At 37.4% G+C, this 20,061-nt stretch overlaps 1 protein-coding gene across 5 annotated transcripts in view; it reads right to left on the reverse strand.

Moving 5' to 3' along the window:
- ctbp2a (C-terminal binding protein 2a) overlaps positions 1-20,061 on the reverse strand; it is a 48,521-nt gene that overhangs the window by 2,784 nt on the left and 25,676 nt on the right. For 2 of the 5 annotated variants that reach the window (XM_079632874.1, XM_079632878.1), the window contains 8 exons: positions 8,199-8,353; positions 5,997-6,141; positions 5,039-5,245; positions 3,653-3,867; positions 3,424-3,554; positions 2,355-2,482; positions 1,845-1,959; positions 326-396 (listed from right to left, as the gene is read on the reverse strand). In XM_079632874.1, coding sequence (XP_079489000.1) covers positions 336-396; positions 1,845-1,959; positions 2,355-2,482; positions 3,424-3,554; positions 3,653-3,867; positions 5,039-5,245; positions 5,997-6,141; positions 8,199-8,353 — 1,157 coding nt within the window. In that variant the 3' untranslated portion in view covers positions 326-335. Of the gene's footprint in view, positions 1-325; positions 400-1,844; positions 1,960-2,354; positions 2,483-3,423; positions 3,555-3,652; positions 3,868-5,038; positions 5,246-5,996; positions 6,142-8,198; positions 8,354-20,061 lie in introns of all 5 variants that reach the window. The other 3 variants (XM_079632875.1, XM_079632877.1, XM_079632876.1) reach the window with 2 other exon arrangements.

Consider the following 20,061-nt stretch of genomic DNA (forward strand, 5'->3'; position numbering starts at 1 on the left):
ACATTCAATAAATCACCAATGGCCCTCCATACAAAGTTACAATCTAATTTAACAAATGCTCATCACAGCAAAATACATACAATAAAGAAAGAATATGTGCAATTCAAATAATTCTAGAACCAATAAAAAAAAAAAAAATCAGCCTCTCTGTAACATTTCCATAAATAGGAAGGTATCACATGATAGCATGTTCCATTGCACATGAGAATGAGAAATGTAAAAACAAAAGTTGTCAAATCAAAGTAAGGATATGCTTGATGTTTCAGACCTCACGGTTTTGTTCATCAATAACTTCCAGAGCTATTTGGGCTGTATGAATATTTACCTGTCATTGTTTAGGTATACATTTTGTCTTGCAGGCCACCAGGAGAAACAGCTGGTAGCGGTTGGGCCACTCTGCTGAGCGAGAGAAGCAATCAGACTGAGCAACGCACATTGTGTGTGTGTGTGTTTATATGTGTGGGTTGGAGAGTTAAATGCATACAAATGAGGTGTTAGTTGAGGGAAACGTTCAGAAGGGTCATAGCGGGTAAAGCTAGAGGTGATGCTGTCGATGTAGAGCGAAGTTAATTTATGTGTGCCACAGGGACAGACGGCAGTAACCTTTAAGTCTATTTGCATATTGCGATCTGGAGGGATTACACTCACTACACAGGGATGAACTAATGAAGCTTGTTTGCATTGCTGAACACAGCCGCTGTGCTGGTTGGCTGCTCATACATCAGAATGAATGCATTTGTTGAGTATTTCATCTCACTGCGAGGAAGGAGTGATCTTGAGTAGAGTGGGGAAAAGAGCAGGGATGGCGATTAGAGGGAATTTAATGAATCTGCTTTTGATTCAGATTTTATTTGACAATATAGGTCCCTTAGCGATTTGATTAAGGATTTAGTACTTTTGTAAGTGAAATTCTCAGAAATGCTGTTAAAAGTGGATCGGACCGAGCGCGAAAACACACTCGTGGCCAATCAGCAGTAAGGGGCGTATACAATCATGAGGGGGGAGGGATTTGGGCCAGAGTTATCAAGATAGGGGTGTGATCCTTTTGGGTAGGGGCGCGTTTATTTTGGTGATTTCAAATATCAACAGCGTTTCTCAGAAATCGCTTACTGCACCTTTAATTTCTGTAACATATTTTGAGGTTTTAATACCATTTATAATTAATTAACAAATTATATGTATTATTTATTAAATTATTACTATCACCATTGCTATTTATTATTATACTATTATTAAAATATTTTAGTAAATACTATAACTCAAATATTTTATTTAAAAAATAATATATATATTAAACCATTATTAACAAATAATATATATATATATATATATATATATTTATTAAACAATTACTATTTATTAAAAAAAATTCTGAAACTAGCTCATAAATATCACAAATTTATGCTAGATTTATACTGAAAACGAGAAGAAAACTATTTGCCAATGTGGTAAGAAAAATAAATTTAATTCAAGATATATGCTTGATATATTCAAGAAGTTCAGTTTTACTTCTAAGTATATCTATAGTTTTAAGAATGTTTGTATATATACAGTGTATATATATATAAATAATATAAATATAAATGAAAAAAAAATCATTTAAGTTTTTTTTTTTAAATGTCAAGTCTGATATGAACAATTATTAAGACTGAAAGATTAATAAAAGTGAATGGAATGAAAATCATTTGGGTCTGGTTCTAAATGAGAACCGGTTCTCGATTCTCAATCCCAGAAACAAGGGTGTTTGAGATGTCAAACTCAAGGGTGGATGGAATAAAGGTTAGTATGATATGACAGGTAATGCTATGCTGGGTTCTGTGCCCGTTTTAAACCTCTTCTCTCACCTGTAAGCTCCTCCGTTGAGCTCCGGGTGTACCTGCTGCTCCATCATCCCCCACGGCGCCGTAGTAACAAAAAACTCTTTGTTGACGCAGTTTCTGAGACTGTCTGGAATACGACCTGAAAACCAGAACAAACCCCGAGACATGATGACTGATGTACAACAGAACGGATCCTTTGAGGGAGACAGAGTTTATATAAAGAACTAGATTTACATTCCCTGAAGGAAATACGAGTGCTTGCTAAGCAGCATAAGAATGTTAAAATAACAGTTTGAAAAGTTATGCGATATATATAGATAGGTATATAGGAATGAGAGAAACAGAGGTAAATCAGGACACCCTTCACAGTTCACATACCATCCAGTTAACCATAATTAACTTTACCATAATAAATGAACCATGCAACCCTATGATAAATCACAATTTCGTATGCCAATTCTACAATGACATCAGAAGCGTTTACATTTTGAACAGAAAACATTTGAAGAAAGAGGTCAATGGGAGCTTTCATACCAGTGATGGCCCTGCGGATCTCAGTGGCCGCGGCCTCCCTCATCTCTAGTGAGGCCTGCTCACTGTACCACGCCGTGTGAGGGGTGCAGATCAGATTGGGCGCATCCTTCAGAGGACCCTGAGTAAAACTGACAGAAAAACATAGCATAGGGAGACAGAATGAGACTATATCCTGACTTGCATACTTTTACTACACATTGAAAGGATGTACTTCGCTGGTGATGTGAAAGTACATACACTACTGTAAAATGCATTTACATTTAAAACTGTTTCCGTTGTAATACATTACAAAATGTCATTTATTCCTGTGATGCAAAAGCTGAATTTTCAGCATCATTACTTCAGTCTTCAGCGTCACATTATCCTTCAGAAATCATTCATATGATGATTTGCTGCTTAAAAAAAAACATTTTTTTATTATTATTATCAGTGTTGAAAATATTTGTGCTTAACATTTTAGTGGAAACCATGATGGATTTTTTCAGAATGTTTTTGATGAATAGAAAGTTCAAAATAAAGCATTTATTCAAATAAAACAGTAATATATATATATATATATATATATATATATATATATATATATATATATATTTAAATCAATTTAATGCATCCTTGCTGAATAAAAGTGTTTCTTATTTTTTTTTTTAAATAGCATTATTCCCAAATGCAAACTTTTGAAAATTCGTTATTACTCAACGTTGGATACATTGCAATACGTTGTGATAATAATCAAATGAGAATACTACAATAATACAAGCAAAATAAATGAATCCAGGGGAAGAAATAATACATGTTGTGCTCCCATAACAATGTTCTAGAAAAGTAAAATTCCAGAGCAGAAAACTTTGCAGTCCTTGCTATGTTTGTACATCTGAAAAAACACACCATTGTCAATGTACTATAATCTGGGATGCACTAATCCTAATATTGCATATTATAAAGAAGTAATAGTATGCAAATTGAGGTGCAGCTGAAGAGATGTTTGGAGTTACATCTGTTATCTAAAGACAAATTGTGGTGTACATCAACATGGAGATTGTTTTAATTAGCGTGTCATTACAAATGTTACCTGAAGGGTTCAGATTCGTGAACGTCCAGGGCGGCCCCTCGTATCCTGCCCTCTTTTAGAGCCTGAGCCAGGGCTTTTTCATCGACCAGACCCCCTCGGGCTGTGTTGACTAGAAACGCTCCCTGTCGCATCTACGGAAACATGATACATGATATTTCACAAGTGCTCATGTTCAGGCCACAGCCACTAGATGGCGCTCGTGATAACAGGATGCGATTAATGGACTGACCTGTTTGATGGTGAAGTCGTTGATGAGGTGGTGATTGTGTTCGTTCAGGTTGCAGTGGAGAGACACACAGTCGCTCTGGTACAGGAGGTCCTGTAAGGTGTAAACTCTCTGAACGCCCAGCGATCGCTCTAAACCGTCTTGCAAGTATGGGTCGTAAAAGATCACATTGAAGCCAAACGCTTTTGCTCGAACGGCCACTGCCTGTCCTGATCGGCCTATGACACAAATATACATAAATATAATATTGTATATATAGACACACAAAACCCATCCAGCAGAAATGACTTTAGGATTGTTTATATAACTTGTATGATATATATAGTGCTTGTTTGTCCTTCTTGGAGCTTAACTAACTTTAGATATATGAAAACAAAAATTATACATGGATGACCAGACAGTGAATAGATGACATAATTCATTTGAACCATACCTTTAAGGTTCCTGTGATTTTTAGTATGTAAACATAATATGTTCATCATGTACACTACCAGTCAAAAGTCCAAAATTATATTATTTATTATATTATATTATATTTTTAGTTAAATGCTTAAATTTAGTCTTATAAGGGTTAAGGTTAGATCGTGCTCACATAAGAATTTCAATACTAAAATTGTACTTTTATTTTTTTAGACATTTTTATTTACTTCATGTTTCAATCACTACATAATTCTCAATTTCTGACGACTGAAAATGTATGTAAAATGTTAAATAGTTCATACATATAAGTTGCTTTGGATAAAAGCATATATATGCATTTATATCTCAAATTTATATTTCAATGTATAATACAGAACAAACAACTAATGTAAATAAAAAATAAATAAATAAATGTAACTATAACTTGATTTTATAACTTGTATTAATGGCATTAACAATTATTATATGACCTGGACCACAATGGGTACATTTCTGAAAGCTGAATAAATCAGATTTCCATTGATGTATGGTTTGTTAGGATAGGACAATATTTGACTGAGATAAAACTATTTGAACATCTGGAATCTGAGGGTGCAATTTTTTTTTACAAAAATCTAAATACTGAGAAAATCGCCTTTAAAGTTGTCCATTTCTGTTGGTAATTGTGCTGCATCCACTCACAAAAATATATTTTTAATATATTTAAGGTGGGAAATTTACAAAATATCTTCATGGATCATGATCTACTTAATATCCTAATGATTTTTGGCATAAAAGAAAAATCGAAAATTTTGACCCGTACAATCTCAAAATGGCTATTGCCACAAATATACCCGTGCGACTTATGACTGGTTTTGTGGCACAAGGTCACATATTATGTAATTCTTAACACAATTATGTAATGCTTAACACAATTGTGTAATGTTCTTATGTTTGTTGATGAAGTGTTTCTCTGTTTCTGTCCCTCACCAAAGCCAATAAGTCCGAGCGTTTCCCCTCTGATGCGGGCGGCCCCTGACGCCACCTCTCGGATCTGCTCCACGCTCTGCACCCGCGTGCCCTCCCGCATGGCCTGGTACAGCCACGTGTTCCTCCTGTACAGGTTCAGGATGTGACAGAGCGTCGAGTCTGCCGTCTCCTCCACAGCGGCTGATGGGATATTACACACTGCAATACCTGCAGACATGCACAAATGCTCAGTCGGATTCATAGAAAGATTGAGATTTACATATCCGAACATTCAATAAACAAGACAAGGCCTCGGACGGTCCATTCGATACTTGATAGTCGAGTAAACCCTGATCCTGTCTTCTATCCGTTCATGGATTTGACCTGTAAGTCTATCCAGCCATCATTAAAAAGGAGAAATGGAGATCATTATCCAGCCAGAATACCTTCTTTCTTTAACTCTAACCATATAAACTGTCCGTCCCAGAGGAACAATTAGTCCTTCTCTACCTTCCTGTCTCTGAAAGACTCCTCAAACTTCCAAACATCCAACTTTTCTTCACTACATGCAGAGTACTTTGTTTTTCTGAACAAAGATTGAACCTAGATTCTCAGCTGAGCAGTATTCGATGTCAGAAGGGTGTTCTCCGTGATGCCAAGTATCACACTATATAAACTCAACATCTTTATTCATTCTACATTTCATTTGCTCCAGCTTTTCACAATATTATCAATGTTTTAAGTTTCTCACTGCTCGTTTTTCAGGTGTATATTATTGTCCAGAAAGCTGTTGAAGCAACATAAAGTCACTGGTGCATGTGATTTTTAGATAAGGTTTTTATCTAGATAAAATAATAATAATGGGGCAAATTTACATTTGTGTGTCAGGTCTCAACTTCTTATCCTACAAATGTCTCTATTAAGACCAAAAGTCGTGAGCAGGAAACATGTCTTGGCATTTGTCACCAAACGCTCTTACCCATCTCTCCAGCTGCCTTAATGTCGATATTGTCGTATCCACTACCGATGCGGATTATGATTCGGAGGGCTTTAAATTTCTCCAGATCTTCTCTGGTCAGAGTAATGGTGTGGTACATCATCGCCCCCACCGCCTCGTTCAACACCTGCCACAGACACATTTATACCACACTATAAACATCGGGGCACAAAACTGGGGGATGTTTATTAAGCACACATAAATCATTTCTTTGTAGCATCCTAGGCCTGGGAGGAGTATGTGGGTGTAATGCATTTCTCATGATGAGATTGCCATGTTCGTGTACATGTCATTTAATGAATTTCCTCCCAGTTCGATTATTATTTGTTTTTTACTTTTTACAAAACCATATTCAGCAAAAAGGGAAGTGACGGCCACGTATGGTAACCCATACTCTGAATTTGTACTCTGCATTTAACCAATCTAAGTTAGTGCATACATATTAGGAGCAGTGAGTAGTGAACACACACACACACACACACTGCAAGCCATGGACACACACACCCGGAGCAGTGGGCAGCCATTTTGCTGTGGCGCCCGGGGAGTGATTGGGGGTTAGGTGCCTTGCTCAAGGGCACCTCAGTCATTTCCTTTCGGTATTGAGAATCGAACCTGTGACCTTCGGGTTACCAGTCTGACTCTAACCATTAGGCCACGACTGCCCCTATAAAACATAATATTAAACTTAACAGGGTAATGCAATTCAATGCAATGAAATTGTACACCTTCGTAACTGGGTCTGATAATTGGGTCACTATAAAATTACTCACAGCCTGTGTGTTTCTAAATGAACTAGTGTTTCCAGCAGAATTCTGCTTTTGTTCACATACTAAACAAATATATTTTATGAACATTTTTCATAAAAAACAAGCAAACCATTTTTTACAACAGAATCTGACAGCACAATGTCATATAAACATCCAGTCAGTGAGTGAGTCAGTCAGTAACAGATTCACTAAGTAATTAGTTGACTGATTCAAACTGATTCAATAGCTTGTGCATTTGTGGATCTTCTATCAATTCATTAAAATAACTGATTCAGAGGAGTTTGTGAAAACAACTGACATGCAGTCAGTGAAACCAAAGCAATAAAACATGTTACATATTTGTTATGTATTTATTGTCTGATTTCAAATTCAGTAGCAAAAAAAAAAAACTTTTTCAGTGAACCAATTCAAAACAAGTTGTTTGTGTTATCACTCATAATTATAATTATACATAATTATTAATTTTTCATATAAAATGTTGAAGTTAAATTAAAGATAACATTTATATTTATTGTTATATTTGTGCACAAAAGGACAATTATTTAATATCATAATTTAAATTTAAAAAGGAAAGGGGGAAAAAGCCTTCATTATTTGTAACAAGATTGATTAAAAACAGCAAAATCTGTTTGTTTGAAATTATTTGGTTCCTCGGAAGGAAGGAAGGAAGGAAGGAAGGAAGGAAGGAAGGAAGGAAGGAAGGGAGGGAGGGAGGGAGGAAAGAAAGAAAGAAAGAAAGAAAGAAAGAAAGAAAGAAAGAAAGAAAGTTGGAAGGAATGAAAATAAGGAAGGAAGGAAAATAGGGAAGCAAGAACAGAAGTTTAAAAGGAGGGATGGATAGAAGGAAGGAAGGAAGGTTGGTTGGTAGAAAGGAAAATAGGGAAGAAAGAACAGAAGGTTAAAAGGAGGGATGGAAAGAAGGAAAAATAGGGAAGGAAGGTTGGAAGAAAGGAAGGAAGGAAGGAAAATAGGGAAGGAAGGAAAAAAGCAAGGAAGGAAGGCAAGCAGGAAGGAAGGAAGGAAAAATAGGGAAGGAAGGAAAATAGGGAGGGAAGGAAGGAAGGAAGGAAGGAAGGAAGGAAGGAAGGAAGGAAGGAAGGAAGGAAGGAAGGAAGGAAGGAAGGAAGGAAGGAAGGAAAATAGGGAAGGAAGGAAAATAGGGAAGGAAGGAAAAAAGGGAGGGAAGGAAAAAAGGGAGGGAAGGAAAAAAAGGAAGGAAGGAAGGAAGGAAGGCAAGCAGGAAGGAAGGAAGGAAAAATAGGGAAGGACGGAAAATAGGGAGGGAAGGAAGGAAGGTTGGAAGATAGAAAGGAAGGAAGGAAGGAAGATAGAAAGGAAGGAAGATAGAAAGGAAGGAAGGAAGGAAGGAAGAAAGAAAGAAAGGAAGGAAGGTTGGAAGGCAATAGAGCAAACAGACCTTCTCATGGATCTCCTGCGTTGACTGCGCATCACAGAACGCCACCGTGGCCAAATCCTTCAGGATGGGCATCTCTACGGTACAGTCCCTCCCGTCCAGCAGAGCGACCAGCGGCCGAGGGTGCATCGGGCCGTTCATGATCTGAGGCCTTATACCTGCAGACACAGAGAGGAACGTCAACTTCCCAATCACCCTCCCGCCATGTGTCTTGTTGTCATGGAGATTGCAGCATTTGGGCAGAGTTATGAATACATTTCATTTAATAGCCTTTGGGGGAAACATCTTGTTCTCTTGTTTCTCTCTTTTCACTCTCCACCAGCTATTTAAAAAGGACTTCAAATGAGAATTATTTACCATGGTATTATTAAAAAATAATTGTGTGGGAGATGTAAAGGCGGCGTTGGGTCTCTCCGAGGGAAACGGAGTGGATGCGGGAGATCAGGGGTTTGGCACGCTTTAAATGAGCAGTGGACACATCAAACAGAAACACAAATGACATGGTGGAGCCATCACTACATCAGAGCGGGAGAAATCAGAGGGGGAAGGACAGACTGATGGGGCTCACACACACACACACACACACCGCTTCATGTAGGTGCTCGACCAATCAATGTTCACCAAACCGTGCCGACTGTTCATTTTCCAACCCATAAACAATTTCCGAGCTCAGACAGCCTGCTCTAAAAGCTTTTTTGGACATGAACAGTGAAGGCAAACTTAAACTCAGTGATTTTTAAACAAACAAGAGTCTGAGCAGTACAGCAGCACACGGCCATTATCCAATCAGAGGCCAGAATGGGGAATTATCCAATCAGAGAGCAGCAGGGGGAAAATCTCAGCCCTACCCTTCAGCCATTCTCCACATTTACTCTGATCATAGTGCACAAAAGATCCTGACAAAACACCGATTCCAGAGATGTGAGGCTTTTTATTTGACTTGCCGTCACAATTTCTCTCAGTCTTTGCAGTTTTCTCCCAGCAGGGATCATTCAGCTAAAAAAATAAATAAATAATGTTTTGCATACCCCTCATGTTGTTTCAAAACCCCATGACTTTCTTTTTTTCCTTGGAACACAGTCATATTTCTAAGAATTTTTACATTTTTCATTCAATGTAAACATATGGCGACCATTAAGCTGCAAATATGACAAACAAGAGCATCATAAAATGTAGTTCATATGGTTCATACGTCATTTAAAATATATATTTTCGTCCACCAAAGCTTTTGAATCTTGAATTTGCGATCACGTACTTTCAAATATGGTGCATCGTACATTTAATATCACCAGTGCAAACGATTTTCTTACTCTGTATTAAAATATCTGCCAAAGGAGTGAGAAAAATGACCCAGTTCTCCCTTTGAAATGAGTTTATTTTATTTCTTGTTTTAAAAATAAACTCGCTTAATTAAAATCTTTCAGGAAACAAGACTTTTGCTTCTCAAGTAACCGTTAAATTCAAGAATGTTCAAATATTTGTGCTGGAAAACAAGACAGAAATACTAAGCAAGAACATTTTTTTTTTTTTGGTTCTTGCATGTCATGTGACCAATCATTGATGCGGAAAGTATAACATTAATTTGAGATCTGCAGAGGAAGGGAAGCAAATATAATCACTTTCATTTCAGTCTGCTCCTCACACAAAGCCATCGTAATAAATGTGAATATTTACCATTAGTAAATGTAAAAGTATATGATGGTGAACATTTGACCAAACATCTCCATATATGTTCAACAGAAGAAATAAAATCAAAGTAACGCTGCGAAGGTGAATAAATAATGACATTTCTAGTTTTGGGTGAATTATTACTTTAATGTATGTGAAACTAATGAGAGCGAGCGAGAGAGGGAGAGAGAGAGAAAGAGAGAGAGAGAAATGTAATACTCTCTTTGAAATCCCATGAACAATAAAAGTCTGTAAAAACAAAAGGAAATGAGGAGATTTTTCCATGGAGTTGCGTTGACGTGGATCTGTGTGTGTGTGTGTGTGTGTGTGTGTGTGTGTGTGTGTGTGTGTGTGTGTGTGTGTGTGTGTGTGTATTAAATATGGCAGCGTGTATATCACACCGTATGTGTGAGTTTCCACACTTCTTGCTTAGGTGTGCCGCTGTGATTTTAATAAGTGTGTGTGTGTGTGTGTACGTGTGCGCGCGTGTGTGTGTTACAAGCAATCTTGGATAAAAAAAAAGCTGGCATCCAAGTGCCTCACCTCACTGTCAACTGCTGCTTATGGTTACCAAGCAACCTCATCTCTCACCGTCACACACACACACACACACACACACACACACACACACACACACACACACAACTGAGACACAAACAAAAAAACACTTTTTGCTCCAAAGCTAATAGACACTTGCAGGAAAGGGAGTTAAAATGGTCATTTCACTGAATGACTGTCCAGGTCCTGAAATAAACTAGGTGCATGAGTGTCTAATAAGAGTGTATCTGTGCTGCGTCACTTTTTCTTCTCTCTCCACCCCTCCTGATCTATTAGCCAGGGATTTGGTTGGCAAACACACACACTCACTAATGATAAGGAGTCAGGAACACAATGCACTGTGTGTGTTTGCACACACATGCCGAACTAGTTTGCAGATGTGTCACAGACAGCATCCAAGACATGCGCTTGTGACACCATCAAAAAGCAAGTAGCGCGCACACACACACACACACACACACACACACACACACACACACACACACACACACACACACACACACACACACACACACACACACACACACACACACACACACACACACACACACACACACACACACACACACACACACACACACACACACACACACACACACACACACACACACACACACACACACACACACACACACACACACACACACACACACACACACACACACACACACACACACACACACACACACACACTTTTGGCCAATTTCAGAAACATGCGTCTTGCCTGAAAAATGCTGCCTCCACATTCCTCCCATGAAGAGCAGCCCAAAAAACAGGGGAGAAATAAAAATGGAGGGAGGCGGCAGAGAAAAGCGTTCTCCTGTGATTGTGTCCTGGGGGTATCCCTCCTCTCGCTGCCTGTCTGTCGCTCGCTCACTCCCCCATATGTGGGTAAGCGGAGATATCTGCTCTTCTTCGTTTAGGAACGGAAGCGTTCAGAGACGGACAGAAGAGCCTGTTGTTTTCATCCCTCGTTCTAGCCTCTCACTCTCGGCTTGTCCATCTTGATTGCCGTTTTCATCCCCCCCTCTCGTCTCGTTTTAGAACAGACCTCTCAAGGTTAAAAAGGAGAGGAATAATTACGCCTGGCCGAGTCGAGGAGAGTCACGGAAAGAGGGAGAGGGTCAAAAATTCCCACACGAGTGCCAGTGCAAACGAGTTGTGCCGTTCCACTCCTCACGCTTCCAATCACTCCCCCTTCTGTTGCTCTTTTTTTTCGACCCACTCCTTTTTTTTTCTCAACCGCACTCCCTTGCTCTCAAATTTATGATTTGGAGACCACAGTGGTTAGAGACTACCAGCCTCTCCCTTCCACTCAAATATCTCCGCCTGCCTTTCTTTCTTTTATTTTCTCTTGCTCTTTCTACCTCTCTTTTATTCCCCCTTCCTTTATGCTCAAAAATTACAGTCACTTATTTATTTGGCTTATGTAATGTGAACACTAGTGTGTGTGTGTGTGTGTGTGTGTGTGTGTGTGTGTGTGTGTGTGTGTGTGTGTGTGTGTGTGTGTGTGTGTGTGTGTGTGTGTGTGTGTGTGTGTGTGTGTGTGTGTGTGTGTGTGTGTGTGTGTGTGTGTGTGTGTGTGTGTGTGTGTGTGTGTGTGTGTGTGTTTTGTAAAAAGCAAAATGAAGGATTGAAGAAAAACTGCCAAATAAACAAACAAACAAACAGAAATGAAAGAATTACCAAACTAACAAATGAAAGAATTACCAAACTAAAAAATGAAAACCAAACAAAAGAACAAATGAAACATCATCAAAAGAAATTGACTAATTAAAGAAAACAAAAAACAATACACAAACAAATTAACAAACAAATAAATTAATGGGGAAAACAACTGAAGGACCAACAAACAAATAAACAAGGAATGATTGAATGAAAGACTGAATGAATAAACAAAAATGTTTGAACAAACAAATGATTCAACAACCAAAGACCTCAACAAACTAAATAATAAATAAAAGAAAATGACACTGACAACAAACTAATGACCAAACAATGAATGAATGAATGAATGAATGAAGACCCGAAGAAACGATAAAAAGAAAAACTAAAGATGGATGGATGGATGGATGGATGGATGGATGGATGGATGGATGGATGGATGGATGGATGGATGGATGGATGGATGGATGGATGGATGGATGGATGGATGGATGGATGGATGGATGGATGGATGGATGGATGGATGGATGTCATATTAATGTTTTGAACAAACAAATGAAAGAAAAGAAAGTAGAAAACGAACAAACTAGCAACCAAAACAAAACAAATGCGCAAAATGATTAATGAACATCAACTCTAAATGAACAAGAATGACTTCAGGAAGGTTGATTGTACACTGCATTGTGCAGACAGACACAACACACGTGTAGCTGCTCGTGTTGTGTACAGTTCAGCTGAATGAGTGATTTCAAGCTACTTAAGTCCAAATGAACACACTGCCACAGTGGCCAATACACACCGTCCCAAAGCACCTAACAGGATTTCCAGTGAAAGTCAAGACATTCGCTTCACTTTTCAGAAAATACACACAGAGAAAGGAATTGAACAGTCGCCACATGAGTGGAGGGTCATATAACACACAGCTGGCCAGAGGAACCAGATCAGCACAATTAGTTTGCGATAACACAATATCAGCCTTACGAGGGACATGCCACAGAAAACAGGATTGTACAGACATACCGTTATATTCTCAACACAAAGCTTCCTCCAGTTCAAACTGAACATTTATAAAACAAATCTGTAAATAATGTTGCATTCAGAAATCATTGTGGTTTTGATGAGCTCATTAACATGTGACCCCCCTAATTTACATATCGTAACCGTATTCAGCAACTTGCCACACCGTGATGTATGAGAGTGTGAAGTACACCAGTTAGCCAATCATAACAGAGGTCATTTAAATAATGCTTTAAAGGCAAAGTAGCAAAAACATCCCGTTTTCTATGGGGTCCTTTAAAAGGATCCGAGAGAGAGTGGGGGGGAAAGTAAATTATCTCTGCTTTAGGGGCATGAAACCTTGACTGACCTCATAAGTGGACTTCAGGGGGAAATACAAAAGCATGAATATGGCAGGGCGGCACAATGAATCGAAAATAAAACCGAAATTACAATATGGCTTAGGGCGATTATCAAATTCCAAAGGCTACAATTTAATTAAATAAATATAAGCGCTGTGAGTTGAAGCTTGGCACTTAACACGGTGGCACTCAACAAAGCTTGATGGTTTTTAACGTTTTCAATTGAAGAAATTGTACTGTAAAACAAAATTGTCACTAATTTTTCATTTATTTTACAGTGAAATACTCCAATAGTAATATTTCTTCTATTGCTAAATATTTATTTAGATATATATAAAATAATTTTTCTGATAACAATTGTATTTATTTATTTGATGTGCTTGTTTGAAGGGCTGCAGTTTCACCAAAAATGTTATATATGTTTTTGTATATATAATATATATATAAATAAACAAACAAACACACTTTTCCCACCTATTAATATTAACATATATACAAATTTTGGTGAAACTGTTCAGCCCTACAAACAAGCACATCAAATAAATAAATAGACTTTTTTCACCACAAATGCAGCGGCTTGATCAATATGGCTTCTTTAAATCCTTTCGAATTCTTTTTTGATTTAAGAGTGAAACGCGTCACTTCTGTGCAAAACAAAACTGAATGGCAAAAACATGAGCATTTCCCAAAAAAATGTGTACATTCTTGTACATCCAGCCTTAATTGTTCAGACAAACTTCTCCCAGCCAAAACTTAGAGTGCAAATCCATGTGGTGCGGCGGAAACGCCATCCTTCACCTTACACGGCCTCCATTACTAAACAATGACGTGAAATCTACACTATTACTTAAGAGTGATGTGTAAGTAAACCTGGTGTGGTGACCACAACAAGAGAAAACAAACAACACGTTAACACAGATAATTAGCACAGTGTTCAATCTTCATTCTTACACCCCTGAAGTGAACACACTCACAGCAGATGTGATCTCTCACTCCGTTTCATTCCCCAAAATACTTTTTTTCCCTCTATTCATTAGTTTCACATTCTCTCGCTCCCTCATTCTGTTAGTTCTCTATATGACAGAAGCCATCTGGCCTTCTGAACGAGAGATTGGACCAGGGAATGAGAGGTTTACAACGCGCGCGCACACACACACGCACACGCGCACACACACACACACATACACACACAGCTGTGTTTTGTTACACTAGAGACAGAGGCATGATAGTGCTTAACATTAGGGAAAGAGTAACAGCAAAAGCACACACACGTGCACAAACAAACACACTCACATGGTTAAAGTGTAAAAAAATGTAATTAAATAATAAGGAAAGCGTGATGCACGTGATTGTTTCACTGATGCCTGTACGGTCACCAACCGCTCTTATTTTCAACTCCTCCCCTTCAACCACCAGACTCTGATATGCAACGCCCACTTTTCACAATCCAATCATTTCCCGACGGATAAAATCAAGACCCACCCAACATTTAATTTCATTAGTTAAGACATCACATTACGGAAGCGAAACCGGTTGCAGACACCATTACACAATGACTTGAACAAGTTTCTTTGAGCAGATGCGTTGATACCTTGCAGGTATATAGACATTCATACAGCCTACACAGCATCAGACGATTCTTTCATGTCTTTTTACATTCATAGTTTGCATTGATTTGACGTGCTAAACAATGTCTGGTCCTCCCAACATCTGCATCTGCTAGCGCTGTCTGTGTTCATACAGAGATCTGCCTCTCCATCTACGAATGAAACTCAATCTCCGTGACCTTTTCATTTTCTCACAATGAATAATTCACCGGGACCTGTTTGCTATCTCACACTGTCTCTCTCACACACACACACACACACACACAAAGAATATTGTGAACAAGGGTTCTCTTCTGCAGTCATCCACATGTTCTCTCATTCTTTACAAAGATACCAATCTCAATTGCATTGTAGAAGTCTCTGTTTCTAAACTCTTTATGCAGAGATTTTAAAAAAGAGCTTCTAAAAAAATTATGCAGGTTCTGTTCACATTTACAGAATACTTTGCCATCCCAATATTTTCAGACCACACCACAAAAATTATATGTTTGAAGCATTTACATATTTATTATTAACATAATATAGAATTATAATATAATATAAATGTATTTAATTTATAAGTATGTAAAATAAATACATATAATTTTATTTTAATAAAAATGTAATTATAAAACGATGTAATTTATTTTACTTTTAATGCTTCAGAACATGTTTTTAAAGTATAATAAATGTATTAATGTAACAATATATAAATAATTGTATTGATAATATAATAAATAATAATATATAGTAATCATATAGCAATAATTTTAGATCATAATAATATATATATAATAACTTATGCTTTAGAACATGATATTTCTATTTATTACATTTATACATTGATAATAATATATATATATATATATATATATATATATATATATATATATATATATATATATATATATATATATATATATATATATATATATATATATATATATATATATATATATATATATATATATATATATATATATATATACATATATACACACACACACACACACACATAAAATACAACAATACTGGAAATTATACAGCTATGGGAGCAATTAATTCATATAAAATTGGAAGACAATGGCTGGCATTGACAATAACTAATGCTTCAAAGATTATCAGGGAATCTTTCTTGCAATTTCAACAAAACAATGCAAACAATGTAAGTAATGTATTGGCAAACCCAATGTTTAAATTTGCAATGCATAAAAACACATGCATATGTGAGACAGTGGCAATGCGGCACTGGCCAAATAGAGCAAGTGATCGTTCTGTTAACTGGCCTGAATCTCTTTCTCCATCAGCACATCTTCATTGCCCAACACTGGCATGACACTCGTTTGTTCAGTCAACGTTTTGGTCTCTGTGACTTTGTGCAAACATTTAGTATGCGCACACAGAAAGGGTCAGATTGAACACGCAAGAAGTACGTTGACAAATTGCAACAAACTGCATACATGCAATGTGCGGTATACATTTAATGCTGGGTTGTTTCAACCCAATTTTGGGTAAAATATGGACAAACCCAGCCGTTGGGTTGAATTTTTAAATTACATTTTTAACACAACGTTTGGGTTTGTCCATATTTTACCCAAAATTGGGTTGAAACAACCCAGCATTTTTTAGAGTGATAGCAAATGCTGTTATCCAAAGTGATTTACACATGAAAAAAAGCAACAGCATAAGTGATTCACGAGTTGTTTAACATTTTATGAAGAAATATCAGACGGCAGTTGTTTACATACAGCTCTCGTCTACACGCCGCACCAGGGCAAATTGATTATTCATACGTTCAAACAAACCAATATCGCACCGATTTCTGATTCTTTAATGCTAATATGCCATGTGGGACAGATGTAAACGTCAGAGATAGGTCAGATGAGTTGTCCTACTGCAGACAGGGATTACAGTACACGCATTCATTCATTTCTGCAGGATTATGTTCTGATGGAGACCGCTAACCCCCCAAACCCCCCACCCCGTCCTTTCCCACTGGGCCCGTCCTGCACAGATGGCTAGTGGGATTTTACCTCTCTAATCTCTTTTCTTTCATTCCCTCTCTCAGTCTTCTCTTTTCATTTCTAAAACCCTCATTAAATGAATATGCTGAGTTGGAGAAAAGGGCGCTGAAATGACTTTTGGTTTTGAGTGTCTTTTGCCCTCCATTCTCATTCATCATTTCCTCTCTTTGCCCAACTCCATGTTGATTTTATTCTCCAAATTTCCATTATAGTCTGATCAAATTCCTACAGATTAATGGTCTCCGACTGCATACAAGTCATTTTTATGTTGAGGCAACCACCTTTATTCTAAATAAACCTGTAATATTAATAAAACTTTACCAGACATCAAGATGTTTAGCAACTATAAAAAGATAATTATATAATTAAAAAAAGGATGGACTTTTTTTTTTTTTTACAGAAATGGTATCAGATACCATGAGCAACAGGCCGATTAATAAACTGATATTTAGCCACTTCAGATTATTGAATTTAATTGAATATCACACACACACACTTTTGAAAGAAGTCCCTTACCATCGCCAGGGCTGCATTTATTTAATCAAAAAATAAAATAAATAGAAGATCTAAAATAATTGTTTTCCATTTCTAATAAATATACAAATGTAATTTATTCCTGCACTGTAAAAAAAAATGTTGGTTTATCTTAAAAAAGCAAGTTATCTTGTTGCCTTAAAATTTTGAGTTCGTTGTAATTAAATATTTGAGTTAAACCAATGAAGATTGTTTTAATAAACAGAAACTCAAACTAGTATGTTATCTTCACACATTAGTTATCGAAGTTGATTTGACAAAAGATAAAAAGCTGTGATAACAAATCATGAAAATATTGTTTTACAGTGTGTGTTGCAAAGCTGAATGTTCAGCATCATTACTCCAGTCTTCAGTGTCACATGATCCTTCAGAAATCATTCTAATGTGCGGATTTGCTGCTCAAGGAACATTTATTATTATCATCAATGTTGAAAATAGTTTTTGCTGCTTAACATTTTATACACCCTTACAAATCCATATGGCAAAATACCACACTTTGTCATGGTACTGAATCATTTCTATATCCGATTATCCGCCTACCAAAATATGCAACAGGCTACTCAAAATAAACCTTAGTAATACCATTATACATGTTCAAAAAAGCTTAAACAGTCAAACTGTTCATTCATTCACTCTTTTAGCCTTAAATGTGCCATCTATTTACCTAGTTATACCAAGCTATACTCATATTTAAAGACCATTCAAAATGTAAAAAAAAAAAAAAAAGTGATGACAGCACCACAATATTTGCCTACTGAATTGTGATTGATCATGTCCTTCAATCTATGTAACCATATCATCACCTAGTTTACACTGAAAAAAAAGAAGAAATTATGTTGATTCTCTTTCAGAGACTGAAAACAAACCACATGCTAACTGTCAAGCCGATGACAAAGTGGCTCTCAAAGATGGCTCTACATTTCATTACACAGAATCTAGCATCCACTAGCATAAACACGTACTGTGACTAAAAAGAAACACTGTGGCCTAGAATGAAATAATTCAACTATACAGCCTAACACTAGAGCAAAGCGTACCATGAAGCGTCCTTTCAGCGTAACACTTCTGATCCATGACCAGGAGCGGCTTATCCCAGACTACAGGATGATCTCTCAAAACGCCTCAGTCCTAAGAGCTCTCGTTTAAAAAATAACTTTAAAAGAATCAAAAATCAATATCAAATAATGCAAAAGATACAATAAAGCTCAAACAATACGCTAACATATGGACACACCTGACCTGGAACACTCTCATATTGGTCTGACCGTGACACCCATCGCCATGGCTACATAATCCCTTCTTACTAGAAAGGAAGGTCTTTTGCCAGGGTCGCCCCAGCATGTCCATATATAGACGCAATTAGTCTTGGGGGCATTTGGAACGACCATATATGGTAAAGGAAAGGAAGCAGGCTCTTTTCAGATCAGTTCATTGAGATGTATTAGACCGTAAGGAACGATACATTATGGTGTAGTACGTGTATGCTTTCTAAAAGAGAGAGCACAATAATAATAATTATAATAAAAAAAATCAGAGCAGTCGTTGCTACCAAAAACAGGTCACCTAGCAACACACAATTAAGGAATACCCTGCGAGCCCGCAGTCTACAGCCTGTCCATTAGCAGACGAAATTACTGGCTAAACAAACAACCATCACCCACATGCAAATGACTTTGTTGTGCATAAGAGAAGCGCTCATATTCTGCTCGAGACCGCTTGCCCACTGGGGGGTTTTCACAGATGTTTAGGACATGAGCAATGTACTCTGACTCTATCCAACCTGAAACATCTGGAGTCAGAGATGACTGGGGCACTGGAGAAATGGTTTCATTACATGGAACGAAAGCCAGCTAAACCCATTAACTCAAGTGAGACGGCAGAGAAGGTGTAACAGAAGCAAAAGGGAGGAAAAAAGACACCAGGGGAAAATGGAAGCCTTTGAAAGAGAAACGAAACGAGAGGATGCATGAGATAGACCGGAAGCCGTGGATTAGAGTCTGTCGTAAAAAGAAGAGTTCAAAGATTATGATGCTATCTGTCCTCTTTTCTAGGGATGGGTGGGATGGTCAACCAGTCCTCCAACAACTGACTTGCCCATGTACACAAAAAACACACATTTGCACTATAACGTAGTAGATCAGCCAAGTTTTTATTTTACTGGATTATCCAAAAAATACAATTTGCTTAATAATGTTATCTAACATTTAACACCCGCCAACCAGCCAAATGTGGGTGTATTTCAGTGCACTCACTCGTTTCATTTGCTTCAGATGTGTATTGTTGGTGTTACAGGGCTTGGATTTCGGCATGGGATTGCTCATAATTTTACTCATTCCCGCAGATTTTGTGCTCACACCCAAAGTGCGCGCACATAAAGCCGTCTCTCAGTACTACATTGAGTTCTATTTTGCTGCTTATTGCGCATAAACAGTCAAATACACACAAAATAATGGCAAAATGCTGGTGTTGGTGA

This window comes from Phoxinus phoxinus (assembly GCF_949152265.1).
Source record: "Phoxinus phoxinus genome assembly, chromosome: 13".
Classification (NCBI taxonomy): Eukaryota; Metazoa; Chordata; class Actinopteri; order Cypriniformes; family Leuciscidae; genus Phoxinus; species Phoxinus phoxinus.